Source organism: Stegodyphus dumicola, chromosome 9 (genome assembly GCF_044657685.1).
Source record: "Stegodyphus dumicola isolate Sdum_Otavi_A_Nest chromosome 9, ASM4465768v1".
Taxonomy (NCBI): Eukaryota; Metazoa; Arthropoda; class Arachnida; order Araneae; family Eresidae; genus Stegodyphus; species Stegodyphus dumicola.
In genome coordinates, this window is record NC_140776.1 from 94,710,565 (window position 1) to 94,731,029 (window position 20,465).

At 30.3% G+C, this 20,465-nt stretch overlaps 1 protein-coding gene and 1 long non-coding RNA gene across 5 annotated transcripts in view; one reads left to right on the forward strand and one right to left on the reverse strand.

The window, feature by feature from the left end:
* The window catches only part of LOC118197926 (methyltransferase-like protein 25B), a 32,067-nt gene that overhangs the window by 7,840 nt on the left and 3,762 nt on the right, over nt 1-20,465 (forward strand). For 3 of the 4 annotated variants that reach the window (XM_035369492.2, XM_035369493.2, XM_035369495.2), the window contains 5 exons: nt 7,561-7,663; nt 10,315-10,455; nt 11,915-12,070; nt 13,654-13,854; nt 16,387-16,482. In XM_035369492.2, coding sequence (XP_035225383.1) covers nt 7,561-7,663; nt 10,315-10,455; nt 11,915-12,070; nt 13,654-13,854; nt 16,387-16,482 — 697 coding nt within the window. The remainder of the gene's footprint in view (nt 1-7,560; nt 7,664-10,314; nt 10,456-11,914; nt 12,071-13,653; nt 13,855-16,386; nt 16,483-20,465) is intronic. The other variant, XM_035369494.2, reaches the window with a different exon arrangement.
* The window catches only part of LOC118197927 (uncharacterized), a 37,354-nt gene continuing 33,649 nt past the window's right edge, over nt 16,761-20,465 (reverse strand). The window contains exon 2 of the long non-coding RNA XR_015043037.1: nt 16,761-19,218. This is a non-coding gene — a long non-coding RNA (uncharacterized LOC118197927). The remainder of the gene's footprint in view (nt 19,219-20,465) is intronic.

The following is a 20,465-nucleotide window of genomic DNA, read 5'->3' on the forward strand; positions in this document are numbered from 1 at the left end:
ATTAAGAGATTACATTTTTATTCACTATGGTCTTTTCAGTCAGAGAGTTTTTATCATTGTACACTGTGCAAAAAAAAAAGGGGAGGACAGTTCTGTATCTCCCGTTCTACTGGGACGATTGACGAAATTCAAATTGCGTTCATGTTACAAAAGCGCGACGTAGGATATATATTAGATTTATACATGGCATTATTCTAACATAAGTATTTTGACACAAAATCAGACTTTTTCTGAAATAATATTCCATTTTTTTTTACATATTTCAATTCTCCGAGTCAAATTATGTTTAAATATTAAATTTTGCAAAATTTGGTGCGAAAATTTCCGGAGAAATTCAACAATTTGTGTGGGCGCTTTTTTTCAGTTTGCGCCAAGAATAGTTCACTTCGCAAACTTCTTAATATATGGCAACCTATTTTCATTATCCTTTTTACATCATGCATGAGAGGGGGGGAAAGTCACAATCCTTCCTTCTTTCAAATAATGTTCTTTATATTATATTTTTAATTATAATTCTCATTATTTTAAGTTTTTTTTTTTTTTTTTAATTTCATTTTAATTGTTTAAGTTACATGGTTTATTTCAAATAACTGCATTAAAAATTTCTATTTACTCATTCGAACTGCATAGTTTAAATAAAAGGTGCATCATTTATTTATTTTTTTTTTCAAATAGTTTTCTTTATACTATATTTTTTAGTCACAGTTATTATTTTAGGTATTTTTTTTAATTTTTAGACTGTTTTATGCCTATTTTAATTGTTTGTGTTGCATTGTCTCTTCAGATAATTGTTTTAAAATTTTCTATTTATTCATTCGAACTGAGCATTTTAAATATATTTATTAATACAAATTTTCCAGAATTTGATTTCATTTATTTGAATTGCACTTCTTTCAGAAGAATACTTTGTGACGCAGACTATGATGCATTTGAAAACTGCATATATTTAAAGAGAAAATACAGTAAAGCACAGTTAACATGCCTTTCAGTGTTCCATTCAGAAAAGATATACAAATAAGAGAGACATATAACCGACATTAACTTAGGATGACTTGTATACATCACTTTAAACAGTTTTATCATTGTGTCAATTGCTTTACATAATTTTATCACACTGCATTTAGTTTCTGAAAATGTTATTCATATTTTAGTCAAGTGTTTTATTTTAGAAATTGCAAGAATCAAATATCATAAGATTAAAATAGTTTTTAATTTTAAAAAAATACTAAATTTTATGCAAAAATTTATCATTTCTTCTTAATGGCTTGCTCTTTATCTTCAGGCATTCTGCAAGTATAGTAAAAAGCATCCAACTTTTCGAAAAATTTTGGTATTTCTTACATTCATTTAAAATAAATTTATCGCCTTCCATTTCATAAAGGCCCACAAACAACCAAGCGGTAAAGTCGCTGAACACTGATAGTTCTCTCTAGGGTTCGAATCCCAGCAAATGGGCTGGTTGCATGGCTGTTTTCATGGTTTTTCTCATGCGTAACGTGCATGCCAGCTGGTTTCCCTTACAACGTTCTTCACGAACACATCTTTCCTTTTAGGTAGATAGCCCTGCTTTGCAGTAACTTAATAATCCAATTCAATCCATTTTCTCAGTATTTGGCAGAGCCTTTATCAGTCTTTAGAAGGCTAAGCATGAGATGAAAGGAAAGACTGGTTTCATCAAGAGGGAAAACGTCTTTAGATGATATCAATATACCTTTTAAAGACATTAGGATTTTTTAGAAGCAGAAGACTTGAAAAATGGGCAATGCCCTCACGGGAATCGAACCATGGACCTCTTGAATATGTGCCAAGCGTGCATACCACTACACCACAAAGGCACGCTAAGAAGGCGGGAGCAATACCTTATGACATCATTGGATAAATTCCTGAATCTTCAAATAATTCAACTGAGAAATCATGGGATGTTAAGTTTATGATATGATATGATGTTCTATGACGTAATTTAAACAACCATATAGTTGAAAACCAATCGCTCTTCAATTTAATCTGCAATGATATGGTTTTTGTCTTTTTCGTTAGTACTAACTCAGTCGCTGGTATTTGCTGGTGTGCACATCGAAATGTTTTCTCTTTAAACACCCAACTTCCTTGAAGTAGATTCCTCTTTAAATTCCCCCCTAATTTCCTTTCTTTACTTCTACATTTGTTTTCAGTGCTGACACAAAATTCAGATTTTTTGATTGTTACACTTCCATAAATTTTACATTCTTGTCAATTTTTTAAAAATATCCATTGCATCAAATGCATTTCGGCTGAAGATAACTTTTCATTTTCTAGACATTTTAACTAAAAATAAAGTTTAAAGCAAAGTCCAAAGGATAAATATTTGAATTAAAAGATTTTTCTTAAATGAGAACGAAATAAACTACTCCAGCAACGCTTATCCTGTACCACTGAGTGGTCCAATTCTTATATCAGGTGCAAAACAATCTAAATCATATTACAGTGAAAAGTCTTTAATCTGGACTCGTCGGGACTTCAGCGATTCCGAATTATAGATCATCAGTTCAAATCTGGTAAGATGGCATGTAGAAATTATAAAATTAAAAATATGAAACCATAATTTATGAAATATTATGCAATTATGATCTAAAGATCTAAAGATTGCATCATTGTGCACGTATTCGTGCGCAATGATGCAATTAAGCCAACTTTAACACCTTCATATGATGGTCCATTCAAAGTTTTCAAACGAACACCGAAACATTTCACCATCATCTGCAATGGCAAACAATCAGTGATTGGAATCGATCGTCTCAAACCAGCATTTCTAATGCAAGATCCAACAACTTCCTCATCAACATCACTCCCGGAAGAAAGCTTACATCCCGTTAAAGAGCAACCTAAAACTACCAGATCTGGAAGAAAGATTAAATTTAACCCAAAGTACTTATAACGTACCGGTACTTGGGGGGGAGTACTGTGGCGTTCCAACAGATACTTCAACTTCTATTCATGAGATGGCACCACGTGTAAAATCCAGTTCTTAATCGGAGCAGCAAAGCGACGTCATTACTCACTCAGACTTCTCGTGAGACAACTGTACGCAACGGTAGCATGAACTGTTTCAAGCTCTGCGTTGATCTCTGCAATGTAATTTAAATTGTAATTTAGTACTTAATATATTCTTTTGTTATAGGAGATTGTCTACTCTTCTTTTCTTTAATTATATCATGCATTAAGCACACGACCACCAAATAAATAATTAGATAATTTTAGCTTAGCTTATACCAGCCGTTGTACATTAAACGCGCATGCATAAACATATTATGAACATGCATAAATGCATATGTGCATGCGTAAAGGTATTATGCGCATGCGCAGAAAGTTTGTAGCTTTGAGGTCTGGATTATGGACGTTTGGATTAAAGACTTTTGACTGTATTTTAGAGTTTTTAAGCGTAATAATTTCTATATTAAAGAACATGTTTTTAATATAATCTACAACACAAGAGATAAATATTACTTAAAACATTCTTTCTAAGAGGTTTAATGTAAAAATTTATATGTATGTATATATTTTTTAAAGCTGGGACACGACCCAAACTCTCAATGTCCTGCTTGCTTAAAAACATTGTGAAAATGAACATCAAACAAACTTTCTCAGTTTTAGACAATTCAATTTAAATGAAATTAAAGTAGCAGACGGTAACACAGTGAAGGTAAAAATTTACTCTTACAAAATTTTTTTAAAAAAAGGAAAAAAGAAAGAAATTTGAAAAAAAGTTAAAAATTTGAATAATATCATCTGTAATTTTAAAAAAAAAAGTTTTTCATATGGTATTAATATGGTATTAATAAATATTTATTACGTATCATTGAGGGAAAAACTTTCATGTAATTACTTCTCCGTAAAAATTTATTTGAAATTTAAGGTTAAAAATAGCTGTGGCATTTCACTGTAACCAAATCCATAAACCACATTTGGCATTACAGTCAAAAGTCGTTAATTCGGACACCCATAATCCGGAATGATCTATAATCCGGACCTCAAAGCTACAAACTTTCTGCGCATGCGTGTAAAACCTTTACGGCTGCGAATATGCTTGTGCGCGTGCACAAAATACGTTTACGAGTGCGCGTTTAATGTATAACGGGCGGTAAGCTAAGTTAAAATTATCTAATTATCTATTTCAGTTAATGTTGCAGATTGTGTTGTTCCTTAATCTTTGAATTGGATCCGGCTTATTATTTTTTGCAGACTGTTAGAGCAATTTTATAAAAGTAAGCTTGAACTTTCGATTATGTCAAATAGAATTTCTGATATATATTTATTAATATGTAAAGGATCTACAAAGCGAAAGTATATTTTGAAGTTCATTAAACAAAAAGTGGAATTGCTGCAAAAAATGGATAAAGGCATATCCTTTGTTTATCTTTAACGCCGCGGCGCGCAATGAATTGGAAGTTGATCTGTCAGCACAATCCTTATCTTCAGGGCAGATGTTTTTATTTTATTTGGCTTATAATTCTTTACTAAATGTAGTATTTCATCTTGATGTACTCCGTCTTTGATATGATTTAAATCAAATTCCTCGTCATTATTTTGCTTCTGATAGCGAAGAAAGTGACAGAGGTTATTGAAAATGAAAAAATTTCAATTGACGAATTAGTCGGTAGACACAGCAATTATAGGACTTGAACAGCGGAACTTTGTAACTGAACAAGAAATTATGTCTGTTTATAGAATTAAAGAGAATGTATTATCACATAAAAAACAAAGCAACTTAAAAAACTTACATTGAAAGAAATGTTTAATAAAGTAAACAAATAAATATTAAGCTTTTTTTTTTTTGTAAATTTTGATACCTTTTAGATTATAATTGTTTTTTGTTTTATAAATTACGGTTTCATATTTTTAATTTTATAATTTCTGCATGCCATCTTACCAGATTTAAACTGATGATCTATAATCCGGAATCGCCGAAGTCCCGACGAGTCCGGATTAAGGACTTTTGACTGTATTATCGTTCAAAAAAAAAAAAAAAAGAAAAAAGATGCCAAATTTCAAAATGCAAAAATATGTAAATTCGTGTATATCTTACAAAGGTTTGAATAAAAAACTCTATTTTTTTGCAGGTATGTTTAGAAATACGCCTATTTTAAGATGGTGGTAAAAATTTTATAGGTTATAATTCAAAATTTTTTTCGAAAAATTTATAAAATTTACTTAAAAATACAAATTTTAAAAATAAATCATAAAAAAATGGGTGAATTTTATTTGGAATGAACTTAAATTTTGAAATGCAAAAGGAAGAATCAAAAACATTTCATAAAAAAGAGGTATTAATAAATATCTACCAAATGCAATTAACATTGAGGAGCTAATTTTTTAAAAACTACTCATGCCATTTTTACAAAACTTGGTAGTTTGGCATAATTTGAGTCATAAAATCCAAATGTGTTAAAAAATTAGTATGTTATTTCAAAAAAGTCCAATTTTGTGTCAAAATACCTATATTAGAATGGTGGTATACATAAATCTAATATCTATCCTAAGTCGTGCTTTCGAGACATGAAGAACACAATTTTAATTTTGTCAATCAGTCCAGTAGAATGGGAGATATAGAACTGTTCCATTTTTTTCGTAATGTACATAGTAGCTTTGTCCGTATTGTTTTCCAGAATAACAAAATTTAATATATTTTGTATTATAGAGACTTTAAGCATTATATATATATATTGCCTTAATTTAAAATATTTTTACTAAATTTTCCTCTTTATCATTGCTTTTGAGTAATCAATATTTTGCTTTTGTATAAAGCATGCTATTATATGTATATGTGTAATTCTTTACATTTATTGATAATCACATTATAATATAATTTTAGTGAAATTTTCTTCTGTAGTTTATATCTTTTCAGTCTCAATAGCGTATTCAGAATGCATTTTGGGATTCTGTTTTCGTTTATAACCTATTGTGGAAAAATAACTATAGTACAGTACAAAGTCCATAATCTGAACTTGTCGGGACTTTGGTGATTCTGGATTAGGTGTTTTTCCGGATCATAGATCATCAATTTAAATCTGGTAAGATGGCATGCAGAAATTATACAATTAAAAATACAAAACCGTAATTTATGGTATAAAGAGCAATTATGATCTAAAGGGTATCAAAATTTACAAAAGAATAAAAGCTTATTATTTATTTGTTTACTTTGTTAAACATTTCTTTCAATGTAAGTTGTTTAAGTTGCGTCGTTTTTTGTGCTAATACTTTCTCTTTAATTCTCTCTTCTATAAACAGACCTAATTTCTTGTTCAGTTACAAAGTTCCACTGTTCAAATCCTGTAATTGCTGTGTCGAGAATGCCGACTAACTCGCCAATCGAAATTTTTTCATTCTCAATAACATCTGTTACTTTCTTCACTATCGGAAGTGCGCATGTGTACATGCTTTACTGGCTTTCTGCATGTGTGTAGCCGACATGAGCATTAAATGTGCATACATAAGTTTGTGGTTTTGAGGTCCGGATAATGGACGTCTGGATTACGGACTTTGTACTGTATTAATGGGAAATTATATTACAAAAATTAGAGCTTGATGCAGAAGTTCTGAATTCACAATTCAAATTAGTTAAAAAAAATACTGCATGGTATTTCAGGAAGAACTATAAGATAAAAAGTAGTAATAGTTCAAGGGATTTCTTATATGCTGAGATATAGAAATAGCAGACCCAAAACATCTGAGAGTAGCACTGATATTAACTACTGATGGAACAAAATGGACTTAAAGCAGCAGATTTGTAAGGCCTTTTGGATTCTTAATGATAAGACTTGGAATATATTTTATATTTTTAAAAACTTAATGCATTTGGATGTCCATTGCAGTTACAATTTGTATGACTTCATAAATCTCATTCTGATGGTGAAAGATGTAATTCATTGCATTACTGTAGACAAACTAGAAAATTAACATTAGACTACAATAATGCTGTACATCACAAATTGTCTCAAAAAAATTTAATTGTAGTAGTGATGATTTTGCATTGAGAATGGTAGCAATAAAGAACAGCTATTGAGGGAAGATAAAAAATACCTAATGTGCTCTTCATATTTGTCATATTTTGCTTAATTCTCATGCATCTCTTGAAATCAGATATAGGATATTAAAGTACTATTGTTGTTATCACTGACAGATTATGTTTCATGGTAATGATTTTTATTAGACCTTTACATTTTGGATAGTTTCTGATGCCCTCATAGTTTTTAACCATTTTCTGTGAGATGGACTTTGAGCATAATTTAGTTTCATATCTACATATCTTTAAAGAATAATGAACAAATTTATGTGCACAAGAATGATTATCTTGAATAAAAATTATGAATTTATCTTGAATAAAAAAGAGCTTCAGTTATGTTAAAATCCTTTAGGGTTAATTACTAATAGCTGATGTTTTCTTTAACTGAGAAGAAAAAAAAAAAAAAAATAGTAAATTGCCTTTGTGTAATGTAGCATTCATCACATATTATTAAATTGTTATGTGTTATTTTGTCTTTTCCTGTGCTGATTCAAAAATAGTTTTTGTGCTCTTTTTAACAGGGTTATCTTGATCAAGCACTTCACCATAATTGTGGTGTAAAATGTATAGGTCTTGATTCAGTGCCTGCATATACTGAGGCTGCTGTGTCTCGACTTAAAGATGGTAATCATCTTCAATTGCTATATACCTTATGTTTGTTAAACTGTTTCAGTAAATGTGGATGAACGTAACACCTCACTTTGATTTTTGAAGAGTAGTAATATTATCCTGCTGTGTTGTTCAAATTAATGAAATTATTCTTTCCTAAAACAATTAAATAAAACTTTAGACCCAAGGTGGGTGAATAAAATGTCTATGATGTTTTTATTTTTAATGCTTATCTTCATATTACTGTGCACAATAAATGGGGGGAAACTATATCATTTTAATCTGTGAATGATAATCAAGGTAACTATTGATCTGAATTTCAATGTAAAATGGCTTTCTAGTTTTTGAAAAAATGTGTTCTCTTTTAATCAGTAACAGAAGAATTCCTTGAGGATAACTAATACTTGAGTTGTAAGTTTTCAGATGCATCATTGTATCAAGCAGGATACAGTAAATCTCATTCATGCCCTTGATAAATTCAATAAGAAAAAGGATGGAAAGATCCAGGCTTGCAGACAAGTATAAACATTAAATCAGTATATATAAAAATTGAAAATTAAATAACAATACTAATTTATTGAAATATACAATAATAAAAATGACAAGTAATTTGACAAGCTAAGTCAGAGCAGCAACTAATACTTTTGTGGAAATATTCATGTATGTGTGGTGAAGTAGGAGTATATAGGGACAGAAGAGGAAGCACAGTGTGCATCTTATATAGAATAAAAATTGTAAGCAGTGTCATTTGTAATATGATAGTAAGATATGCAGTGTAATTTGATATAATAGATGCATGTTATTTGATGCCATTGATGTAAAATTTTTAATAGCCAAAGTACACACAAAAACCATATGATACACAGTATGTTTCTTACAGTGTGATATTTTACAGTATTTTTTTCTTTAATATTTCTATCCTGTGTTCTGTATGAATAAGAAAGCTGTAAATAATAATATTTTTTTTAGTGGATAAATGTATGTAGTTTGCTATATAGTTTTGTTTTGTAAAGGATGTATATATATGTATCATATATATGAGGACTGCTTAGAAAAAGACCCAACATTTGCTGTTCTTGCTTTATTGTTTATTTTACAAACTTTTAATCATTATTCCCTTCAAAGTGCTTCTGTCTAATGTCAAAACACCACTGCCATCATTTCTACTTTTAGAGTACCTGTTGGAAACCTTTTTTTTTTTTTTTTTTTATGTGTAACATTTTTCATGAATTTTTTTCTGTGGTTTGGAAACAAAGTCCTTTCAAAAGAATTTTAAGTTTGGAAATGAGAAAAATGTCTACTGGGGTCAAATCTGGAGAATAGACTTTGTGGAGCACAATGGAAATGCACTATTTTAATTAGATAATTGGGAGCAAGGAACAATGCATGAGCTGGAGTGTTGTCATGATGCATCATCTTGACTGATTTCATAGCAGTTTAGGCCTCTTCCTATGCACAGCATCTCTCAGTTGTATTAGAATTCTCTGGTAGAAATCCTCATTTACTGTTTGACCACATGGTAGAAATTCATAGTGCTTATTATTGTTTCATTCAAAAACACAACCATTGTTACCTTGATATTTGAGCAAGTCATCCATGCTTTCTTTAGTCAAAGAACCCTTTCCCTACCAGTTCTGAAGACTGTCTCTTCATATCTGCATCATATCTGTATACCCCCATCCGATAATTTGTTTCTATGTTCTTGAGGAAGTTATCATCTACATTTGCATTTGCAAGCAGTTCTTGAATAGATTTCAACCAAAATCCATATCATTAATTATTATTAGTCCATATCATTAATATTCTAGTCCAGAATTTTGACCAGAATATTCATATTCTGAACATAGCAAAGATCCTACATTTCTTCAGTAACCTCAAGGGCAGTTAAACAATGATTTTTCTTCAGCAGCATGCACACTCTGTCAATTGTCTGTTGACATGAAAGGTTGTTCGGTCCTTGAATATTCACAACCAAATTTCTGACCTCCTTAAATCTCTGAAACCAATCATAGCACTACAGTTGGTTCATGCAGTCATTCTTATATTAAGCACCATTAATGAAGCTCTTGGAATGTTTCTGTTAAAGTTTTCTCAGTCTTATGCAAAATTTTACACAGATGCATTGTTCTTCCAGCCCCTTCATCTTTGCTTTTTCAGTAATCCAATGAGCGGCTTATGCATGATTTCATTCAATCAGTAGTTACTCAACAACTGGTGCATAGCTTGGAACCTAGCAAAATGTGATATGTTGCTTAGATATGCTGCAAGATGTGTACAGTGGCTGGAGTGCATCATCTTCAAATATTGGCACACAGTTTTAAAGAGTTTGGTCTCTTTTTATTAAATTTTTTATTAAAAAACCTCACATGTGTTTATGTGCATATATTTCTTGAAACATTTTTAATGCAAATATTTTTTATGAAAATTAACTTAATTCAAAATTGCTTTTATTTGTGACTAATTTTATATGAACTTTGTGTTTAATTAGCATGTAAAAAAACTTGTTTCATTCTTTTCTCCTCCTCCTTATAACGTTTCATATTGTATACTAGTCTTATTTATCTAATATGCTCATTATATTTTATAAGTAGAATCTGACACAAGAATGATATTTTTGTGTACAAGAAGATACTGTTTAATATTTTTTTTTTTTTTTTCTTTTCCAGATCCCTGTAACAAAGCATTGTATCATATAACGCTGAAAGTTGAAAATTCTGCCGTTTGTCTTTCTGAGGTTAGAACTGCTTTATGGAATGCCTATAACAAAGATCTTACTTGTAGCTGTAAAATTTCAACCTGTGCAAATGGTAAACTCTTAGCAGTCAAATAAATAAAAGACTGGTATTTATAATATAAAATATTCTAACTCATTTTGCATCTTTTTCATTCTTAATTTTTAGAACAAAGGAAAGTTAGCCCAGAAGGGCTATTAGTCTCAAAACGGGATTTTGTGTTGGATCACTCTAAAAGTCTGAAATTTACATGAATGTATGCTTGTTTTTCGCATTATGAAAAAACAACAGTACCTAGAACCATCAAGTTTTGAATAATGCAGTCCTCCACTTGAATATGAACATTTAGAAGGCTGAATTTTGAGTTTGTTTTATTGTGTATTTCATATTTTATATGTGTTTAAAAAATTTTCATATATTTTTAACGAATTTTTTATTAACAGACTCACTGATTTCAAAGCAAGATAGAAAAACATTTTTATCTCCAGTGTATGAGAATGTCTATTGGGAAATCTAAAGATAGGCTGTTTTTAAATATTTTTAGGCCAAAAGAACATTAGTCCAAGTGCTCTCAAAATGCATACGTGTATGTAAATGAAAAAACACCCGTTTGGGTGTAATATGAAATCTGAAAGCTTTCAGATTTATTTTTTTTTTCAATTTGAAGGAAATAATTTAACAATAATAATAATTTGTTTACAATATTCATAAATGCTGGTATTAAAGACCAGAAAATAAATTTGTGTACCAAAATCCTTGACGAGTCTCCAAACTGTGATAAATGTATGAACCCTTAGGAATTTCTGTGCCGAGAGAAATAAACGGGCCAACTTACTATGAAAAATAACTAACTATATAATACAAAATTATAGAAGTAAATTACATTTAGCACAGTGAACTTTTAGTGGCAATTGCTTCCCAAGGATGACCTCCTGGTTTCTATTTTTGATGTTATTGGAATCTGTTGAAATGCATGCATATAAATGTATGAGTATTTATTTGTTGAATTTTAATAAGTACATAAATATTTATTTATTGAAGTACTATTTGACAAGTTATTATAGCTTTTTACCTGATTTCTTGAATACTTGATATGAAATCATATATTAATTCTGTTGAGAATTCAAAGAGAATATTATTGATATTTTAAGTCCAAATATATTGAAGTTTACTGTATGTTATCAATTGTGTATAATACACTGATTATACTACAGCTGTGACTGCTAAAAATTTGTAATATATGATATCATTATTCTATTAATCTATTTCATAACTCACATAAGTGAATTTCATGATTTATGTAATGAATGTAAAAGATGTAGGTATGATAAGATTTTACAATAGATTTGTTTTTTTTAGGAGAAAAATAAAATTATTAAAGATAAACAATTTTTTTTTTTATTTGAAAAGAGATTCTTATTATATAACAATGATGTGATTAAAATGCTACAACCAAGGTGTCTTTAAAAAAATGAACTGCATCTAGTACTTGTATTTTCTTCTGAATTATTGTATGCATTTTATTACTATTTAGGATCTTTTAACAAATCCCATTTGAATCCTGTTTTAATGGTTGGTCTGCACTGCTGTGGAAATCTTATGCAGGATATGATGAGCATCTTCTCTCAAATGGATGAATTAAAAGCATTTGTTTGTGTGGGATGCTGTTATAATAAAATAAATATTACAAGTAAAATTCTTTAATCATTTACCTAAAAACTATGTATTAAGTAATATTCTTATTTAATAATGGAAGTTTATTTATATAAATATGTGTGCATTATTTTCCATGCATATATTTCTTTCAGAAATGTGTAACTAAAATTTATGTCTGGAATTGATTTGATGTCAATTTTACTGATGTTTTTCATTAAAATTTGTATGCATTTATCAGATGAACTTTTAAAAGTGATAAAAATTTCTGTTTTTAAGCATTTAGATTTAAGGTTTTGTATCACTGAGTTCAGTCCACAGATAGTAAACAAATATTTTATTGGCCATATTCATTCAACAACCTATAATAAAAGAACTTATATAACTTAAATAAGTCATATCCAGAATTATTTAGTTTCATAATATTCAGTTTGTGAATGTAATAAGTGTCTTCTAATATGCTCATAGGCTTATTTTTATGCTGTGTTATTAATTTCTTGCTTTTTAAAATACTATTTTATTTTACTAATTTTAAATATATTTCTTAATTTAATATTTATCTAAAGTTCTTATTACACTTATAAAAAAAATGCAATTTCAATGGTACATTATTTAAGTAAAATACTTTTCTTGGGATTTTTAAGTCTTCCATGTAATTTTATCATTTAAATTAAAAATTTAAATATTGATTTCATAACATTGTAATTGCATAGTTACTATTCTAAAATCCCTGAAATATATTTCTTATTAGCCCTGGCTAAAATTATACAGGATATAGATAGCATATTTTAGCATCTCAAACATTTGAAAGCTATTACAACTAATTTCCCCCTATCCCCTCTAATGGCAAAAGGCTGATTAAAATATGCCTTCTTTAATTATTGGAACTTATCTTAAGTGTTAGAATTTTTTTCAAGCATTGCAACTGTGTAATATAGACCTTTTTTTAATTGTATTAGCATTGCTGGTTCTGAATATACAAATCCTGAACTTGTGCTACATGTTTAATATTATAGTATGTTACCAAAGTAAGATAAAATTGAAAGCATGAACTCTCAGAACGTCTGTCTTGGCTGAACTAAATAAATTATATTAATTGATGTACTTTATTTCAGTGAAAAATGTAATGAAAGCTATTAGAATAAAATTTCAAATTATTTAACTTTGAATTTATTTTTAAGGCTTTTTGTGTAAATTCCTGTAATCACATTCATAAAATTTATTATTCAATTCCTGTCAACAAAATGCATTTCATTAGATTTCTGAAATTTATGTCTTCTAAATTTTGAAGCAGAAAAAAAAGCTTTTGTCAATCGATGTCTAAGAGTTCCTAAGCATGAAATCATAATAGCTTCCTGCTGTCATAAAAATAAGTATGATAATCAAATGTGAAAGTACTTTTTATTAAAATTTGTATTAAAATCAAAGAAAAAAATCTTGACATGAACCATAGTAGGTCCAATTTGATAATCCCGCTCAGATTGCTGAAGCCATACATGGAGGGTTAAATTTAGACATAGTACTATTTTACTAATTTAGTTATTATAGTTTTGATCATTTTCTTTTTTTATGAACTTGAGGGGGGGGGAAAACTGATATCTTTGTAAATTTTATACCTAGATTTTCCAGTGAGCAATACTGCAAAATTTTGTGTGAAAGCTGCTTGTAAAGATTCCATATGTTGGTATCCATGTATTTCTGGTTTGAGGCTTGGTTCACATGCAACAAGATCAGAATGGGTTTCATTGTCTGAGGAAATGCTTTCATATCGAGAAAGAAGTCTAGCTTTTAGAGCTGTATTACAATATTACATAGCTAAAGGTAAATTTCATTTAACGAAAATTAGAATTAATGAAAATCTTCTAATTTTTTAATTTAAATATCCAGTTCTAAATATGCATTGAAAATTTAGTTATTTTAATCACCGTATGTATGTATAGTATGTATGTTCCTAAATTTTTAATCACAAATTCAGCGTATTGAAATTATTGACAAATAACAGGAAGTGTGTGCTAAATTTCTATCCTTTTTAAAATCTATTGTTAATAACATTGAATTTTTGATTGTTTGGGATTGATCATTAGCCCTGTAATTTTCAAATTTAAATTGTCTATGAAAGTAAGCAAATGAATGTCAATATCAAGATCTTGCAAGGTCTTAATAATAACTTAGCAATCAATGGCAAGTTTCTCTAAAACACTAATTTTCTGTAATAATTATAGCAAAGAAAGAGAATCATTGTGTATAAAAATGCACATTGATCTCAAACCACTACAAGAATTTTGAATCCATTTCACAGCAGATTTAAATCTTATCAACTCAGCTGGAAAAGAAACATTTTATCATTAATCTTGTACTGTATGAAGTCTCTTTCTTGTTTATCTTCAAAAACAAAAACAAAAAAAGCAAGGCCAACCTTATTATTCATCTTACTTTCATGAGTAAAACAAATGAATTTATACTCTTCAAGAACATTGCAAGCATTAAAATTTACTGCAGCAAAGCCAGCAATGAAGATGCATTCTTAATATGGTTATATTGCTGCCCTATGATCACTGGTATTCCATTGACTATACTTTTGTTTTGTTAACCCTCTGACCGGCACAGAGTTTTGCTAAAAAAGCCCAAATTTTCCAAAACTGACACGAGAAAATTGTGTTTTCTTGATTTTAATGCCCCTGGTACTTCATATCTTGATTTATGTACATGTATTGCCTTAATTTCTTGGCTGTGTTTCAAGATGCACTTATATGTACTTTCTTAACCCTGTGACCAGCAAGGTCCTATATATATGGCCTAGAACGCAGTTTCTTAAACCGTGGAACCCATCCCCAATTGGGGTCGCGGGACCTGCAGTAGAGGGTCGCCAAAAATTTTACCAATTTTGATATTTAACTTATTATAATAATTTTACAATTACCAATTATTTTTACATAACATATTTGAAAATAGATAAAGATAAGACAATACAAAGAAAAAGCGAAAATGTTTTGATGCATTTTTTTTTAATAACTCTACTTTAAAAATTAGAGTTCATGTCCTAAAACTGCAATAGCATTACAAGGGAAGAAACTGACAGTTTCGTTCATGTGTGTGTCGCATTTGCACAGTGCTTATGGGGCCCCCACACCAAAAAGTTCAAGAAACCCTGGCCTAGAATATTTTTTTGTAATGTCTGTAAGAATATATGTAGAGAGAGAGAGGGTGTTTACACATTTTTGTAACAATTTTGACTTTTTCCATGAATTTAAATATTAATTTTAAACTACAGATGTGACTGGCATCAAATTCGGATTATTGTCTGCAGCATTAAAAATACGACCCATAGTGGCTAAGCAGATAATAGTACAGCTGTGCTTGTAATAGGCCAGCTGCATGATACTTTTTTATAGTTGTTCCCATGTGTAACATGACTATAAGGCTAGTTTGCCTTTAGAAAGTCTGCAGTAGAGGCATCCCTTACCTTTTGCAGATTGATGAAATAATAAAAACTTAATATTTAACAGGCCAAAAAATACCATTAAATATTTGTTTAGGTTTAAAATAAAGTGTCTGTTAGATTGATATTATAAAATACAATGGAAAATACTGTTGTTAGTAGAAGCTGACTGTTATTCTGCTATGCATACTAGCAAAATGTAATTCTTAGACAAAAATAGCCATGCTCTAAGGTTGAGCCTGTGCCTTAGAGCTTTGAACAAATGATTATCTTTCAATACTAATTTCATTAACACAGCACAAGAGTGTTTATCTGCAGACAGTGACGTCCCTGTTTCAAATTCTAGCTGAAGGCTGTATATTTTTTATGATATTCAAATAAAGTAGAACACGGAGGACTTCTCACTAACTTCAAGATATCTGTGCTCAAACAGAAGGATGAATATATTTAGTCATTTAGGTATAGGTGCAGTCAATCTATAAACAAATTAAATGTTTGCTGGAAGAGGCTGATGGTTGCGCTTGGGGATGACACATTGGCTATATGCTCAGTTGTAAATAAGGAGTCCAAAGTTGTGATTAACTGTTCTTATTTCTCTTTATAGCATCATACCATACTTTCATTAATTGCTTCATTTACTGGATTTACTGATTGCTAATTAACTCTCTGAGTGGCACAGGTTTTTTGATCTGTCATGTAGACCTGTATTTAAACAGCCTTTATTATGTATATTTTAGTCTCTATTTTCATAAACTTACATTTATTAAGATGACATTTATGTCATTAAAGAATGTAAGAAAGCAAAATATCTTAAATTCTAAGCTAATTTATACCAAGTGACAAAAAATTTTGTGACCAGTTTGTAGGGGCAAAAAATAAAGCTACCTCTTTTTTTTTTTTTTTTTTTTTTTCAGAAAATAAAGTTTGGAAAAAGCCAAAAAGACGTCTGAGGCAGTCTGATTTTACAGATTTCCAATCGTATTGTAATAAAATGCTTGATGAAAACTTTAGTAAGTAAATTTTTGCCGAGATTAAAAGTGTTTATATAAGATTTAAATGACGTTTGAGCTGCTTTTAGTTGCAAAATACACTATTTTAATAGTATATTAAGTGTCTTTTAATGAAATCTGTTCCTTCCTTCAAAGCTTCTTTTTTTTTTTTTTTTTTCATACAGTGTTGTGTTTTTTTATCCCAGTGTAATATGATATAAGGAGAGTTCAGGGGGAAAATATAAGAATAATAAGGAATAAGGCTTATGGAATTAATACAGAAGTTGATCTCCTCTATATTACATATGTTACATATTTATTTCATGCTGACAATAATGTTAACCACAAGTTGGGGAATTATGTCCAACTCCTTCAGCAGTGTGCTCAGTGCAGTTACATCTCTTGGAGAAGGATGTCTCTGTCTAGCTGTTTTTCCTAGATAGTTCCATAAATTCTCTATCGGGTTAAGATCAGGAGATTTTGCTGGCTATGGTGTTCACTTACTATCAAATCACCCAAAATGTTTTGTTGAGCATTATTATCCATAAAAAATCAGATCCATATGCACTTCTGAAAATTCTTACATAAGTTTTTAAAACCTCATCCCAATATTTCAGATGCCTTCACCGCTGGTGAAAACATGTAGGGGGATACATTTATCAATCATTATTCCTTCCCTTACCATCACACCTGCGTTACTAAAACCATCACATTTCGTAATGTTCAAAGGAAAATTTCATGTCCCTGATGCTCTCCAGATGCACACACGTTTAGAATCAAATGTTAAACTAAATCTCGATTCATCAGTAAAGAGAACATGGGTCCATTGGTGTTAACTCCAGTTCTGATGTTCTCTGAATAATTAAAGTGATCTGTCTTTTGTTGTGAAGACAGTGAAACACATACCCTTGGCTTTCTGCCATAAAGGCCTTTTTCATTAAACCTTCTATATACAGTTAGCCATGATATGGCAGTTCCAGTGGCAGTTGCAAGCTCTGAACTTAACAGCCGAGCAGTAGAAAACCCATTACCATGCCAGTTATTGCCAGATATTGATCTTGAGAAGCAGCTGTTATTCGTTTACAACCTTATCCAAGCCTCTTTACAACAGTTTCAAACTAACCACTACCATGATAGTCTGCTCTGCTTCTAAACGCACAATGATTTGCCACATCACAGATTTTTTCAAATGATACTCTTTGAAGTATTGCAGGAATTCTTTCTGATATTCACTTTGCACAAAGCACTTTATTCATTGTCAGATGACTTAACATCTTGATTTGTATATTCAAAATCGTTCAATCACTTTTCATTCAATAATGCTAATTAAGCTTGTCTTTCACACATGCCTTCAAAAATTGATTTGAGCAATTTTGTGGAATATCATTATTTTTGTGTGTAAAAAGATAAATTTGGACATGAGTGTAGATAGTAGTTAGAATATTTCATTTCATTTTAACTTCATTAAATAATAGAACTTCCACTGGATTTTATTTCATTTATTTGCTGCATTTGATCATATGTTCTTATTGGCAGCAAATCAAGTGTGTCTAATTGATGCTCTATTACTAGTTAATGTTTTGTTACTAGTTTGTGAGTTAAAATAGGCACTTCAGAGGCATAGGGATCCTATCTACATTTATGATCATAACAAATGTCATCATCATTGCAGAGAGAAAATGTTTTCTTCTAAAAAAAGTGATACTTCTATCTTCAACATGAAAATTCAATTCAAAACCTGCCCTCGTGACAGCCAGCGCACTTCCGTGTGGTACAGAAGTACCTCATGTTCTGCGTTTATTTCTTGACACAGTGTTTTAAAAAGACGATGATTAAGAGCTCTACTTCTAATAAAATTCACAGTTTTAATAACTATTGACAATACTTTTTTTAAGCTGGTTGGAAGAGTTTTTGTAGCCAGTGCATGTCTATGTAAAAACAATGTGTAACAATAACATTAGGAGCCTCTTTTTCTTCCAAATGGGCAAAACCAAATTTATTGCCAAGCATCGCAGGTGCTTCATCCATACAAAGTGAATGAAGTTTTTGTTTCCAGTCAAAGTCATGTTTGGAAAAGAAAACATTTAAAATCGCTAAAACATCAACTGCCTTTGTAGTTTGCAAAAGAGGCTCACAAAATAAGAATTCTTCTTTGATAGCATCAGCAGACACGTAACGAACAAAAACAAGAAGTTGACTACAATTCGAGATGTCTGTAGTTTCATCCAGTTGCATACTAAAGGGAAATGGCGATGCTTTCAATTCATCGATGATCTGTTTCAAGATATTGCAAGAAATTTCAACTATTCTTGAATGTCTCACATCCTTGGACAATGGAATAGCCTCAAGTTTTTTCTCTGTTCCAATCCACAAACTAATTCAACCATTTCCAGCACACATGGCTTAATTAATGTCTCTCCAATAGTATGCGGTTTCTTACTTTTGGCAATACGATATGTAACTCTGAAAGATGCCTCAACCAAAGGTTTTTGTGAGATACCAAATCCAAGTTTTTTTAATGTTCCAGATTTCAAAAACTGGGCTTTCTTCTTTGTAAAAAATTCTAGATCTTTAGATGCATTTTCAGGATGAAGAGATTTGAGATGCTCTATCAATTTTGCGTTTTATACTGGCGTTTGCCAAAACTTTTCCACACAGAAAGCATTGTGGCTTTTCAACACCGTCCGATTCCTTAATGCAGCAGAATCCATATTTTACATAATTTTCATCATACTTCCTTTTTTTGGACATTTTGGGCTACAAAAAAAATCAAATAATCAAATGAAACATTAAGACACAAAAAAACACTTGAAAAAAAAATACTTTAATTACAACTTATGAAAAAGTAAAACAAATATTTTGTTTTAAAAATTTGCAAGAACTTTGCGGAACTGATTTTAACGTCACTTTATTTCCAAGTGAAGTAAAATTCAAAGGCTACTTTGTGTTTCTAAAAATTTCAAATTATATACGGTTTGCGAATGTTCTTTTCCTCGTATTGTGGAGGTCTCTATTATTGGGAAATGGCAGACAGACAGCTCACAGAGATTGCCTGTGACAAAAAAGTTCTTTTTTTAAATATTGATGCAAACATTTTAAAAATTAGGAGCAGTCGGCGGAACCCCAAAATATGACCCATGGACCCCCATGAACCACAGGTTAAGAAACACTGCTTTAAACGTTTTTACCCCTAGCATGGTAATTTTCACTTCGTCCATTTCTATTTCGTCATCTTTTCCATCCTCTCTTTCATATTGTAAATATTATTGTTCTTTGAATGCAAATGCTTTCTTTGTCACTAAAAACTTGAAAACTTGGTTCACTGGTTTCAAACATTTATCCATCCGGAAATATCATTTTGAGCTATATCAGCATCCTTTTCTTCTCTGAAACATGGATACAAATTCATTCCGAGTTGGTTTCTAATTATTTCGTTTGCTTTCATCTTTAACATATGTAAACTGCAACTTTTATTGTAGTGCACAATAGTACAACTAATAAATAAATGAGAGGGAAAAGAAAAAGAAAGAAAGAAAGAAACAATCGCTGATAAGAATTCATAAATTATATTCATTTTCATTATATTTATATACTGTTTGTATGTTTTCCTAATCATTTCTGTAAACTGAATGTTGGGACCTCAATTGATGGAGTATAGGCTGAGTTAATAGAGATTGGTCTCTGCCTTAAATAGTGTAAAAGTGTGTCTCTGCATTAAATTGTGTAAATTGTTGTGTAAAAGTGCATAGTATCTTAGCACAGTAGCACAGTTGTGTAGTGAGAGAAAAATTGCATCAGAAGTTAAATTATAAAGTAGTTTGTGGAATAAGTTTGCAATTGGAAATAAAAAGCATTGGGATAAAGCATATTGGAAATGTCTCAAAACAAAGTAGTCATTAAATATGTTTGAATTCATTGCTTACAGTATCATATGTGAATAGTTATGTCTTGTTAAATGTGAAGAGAACTAGGCATTCATGTGACGAAAGAACTCAGTTCTTCAC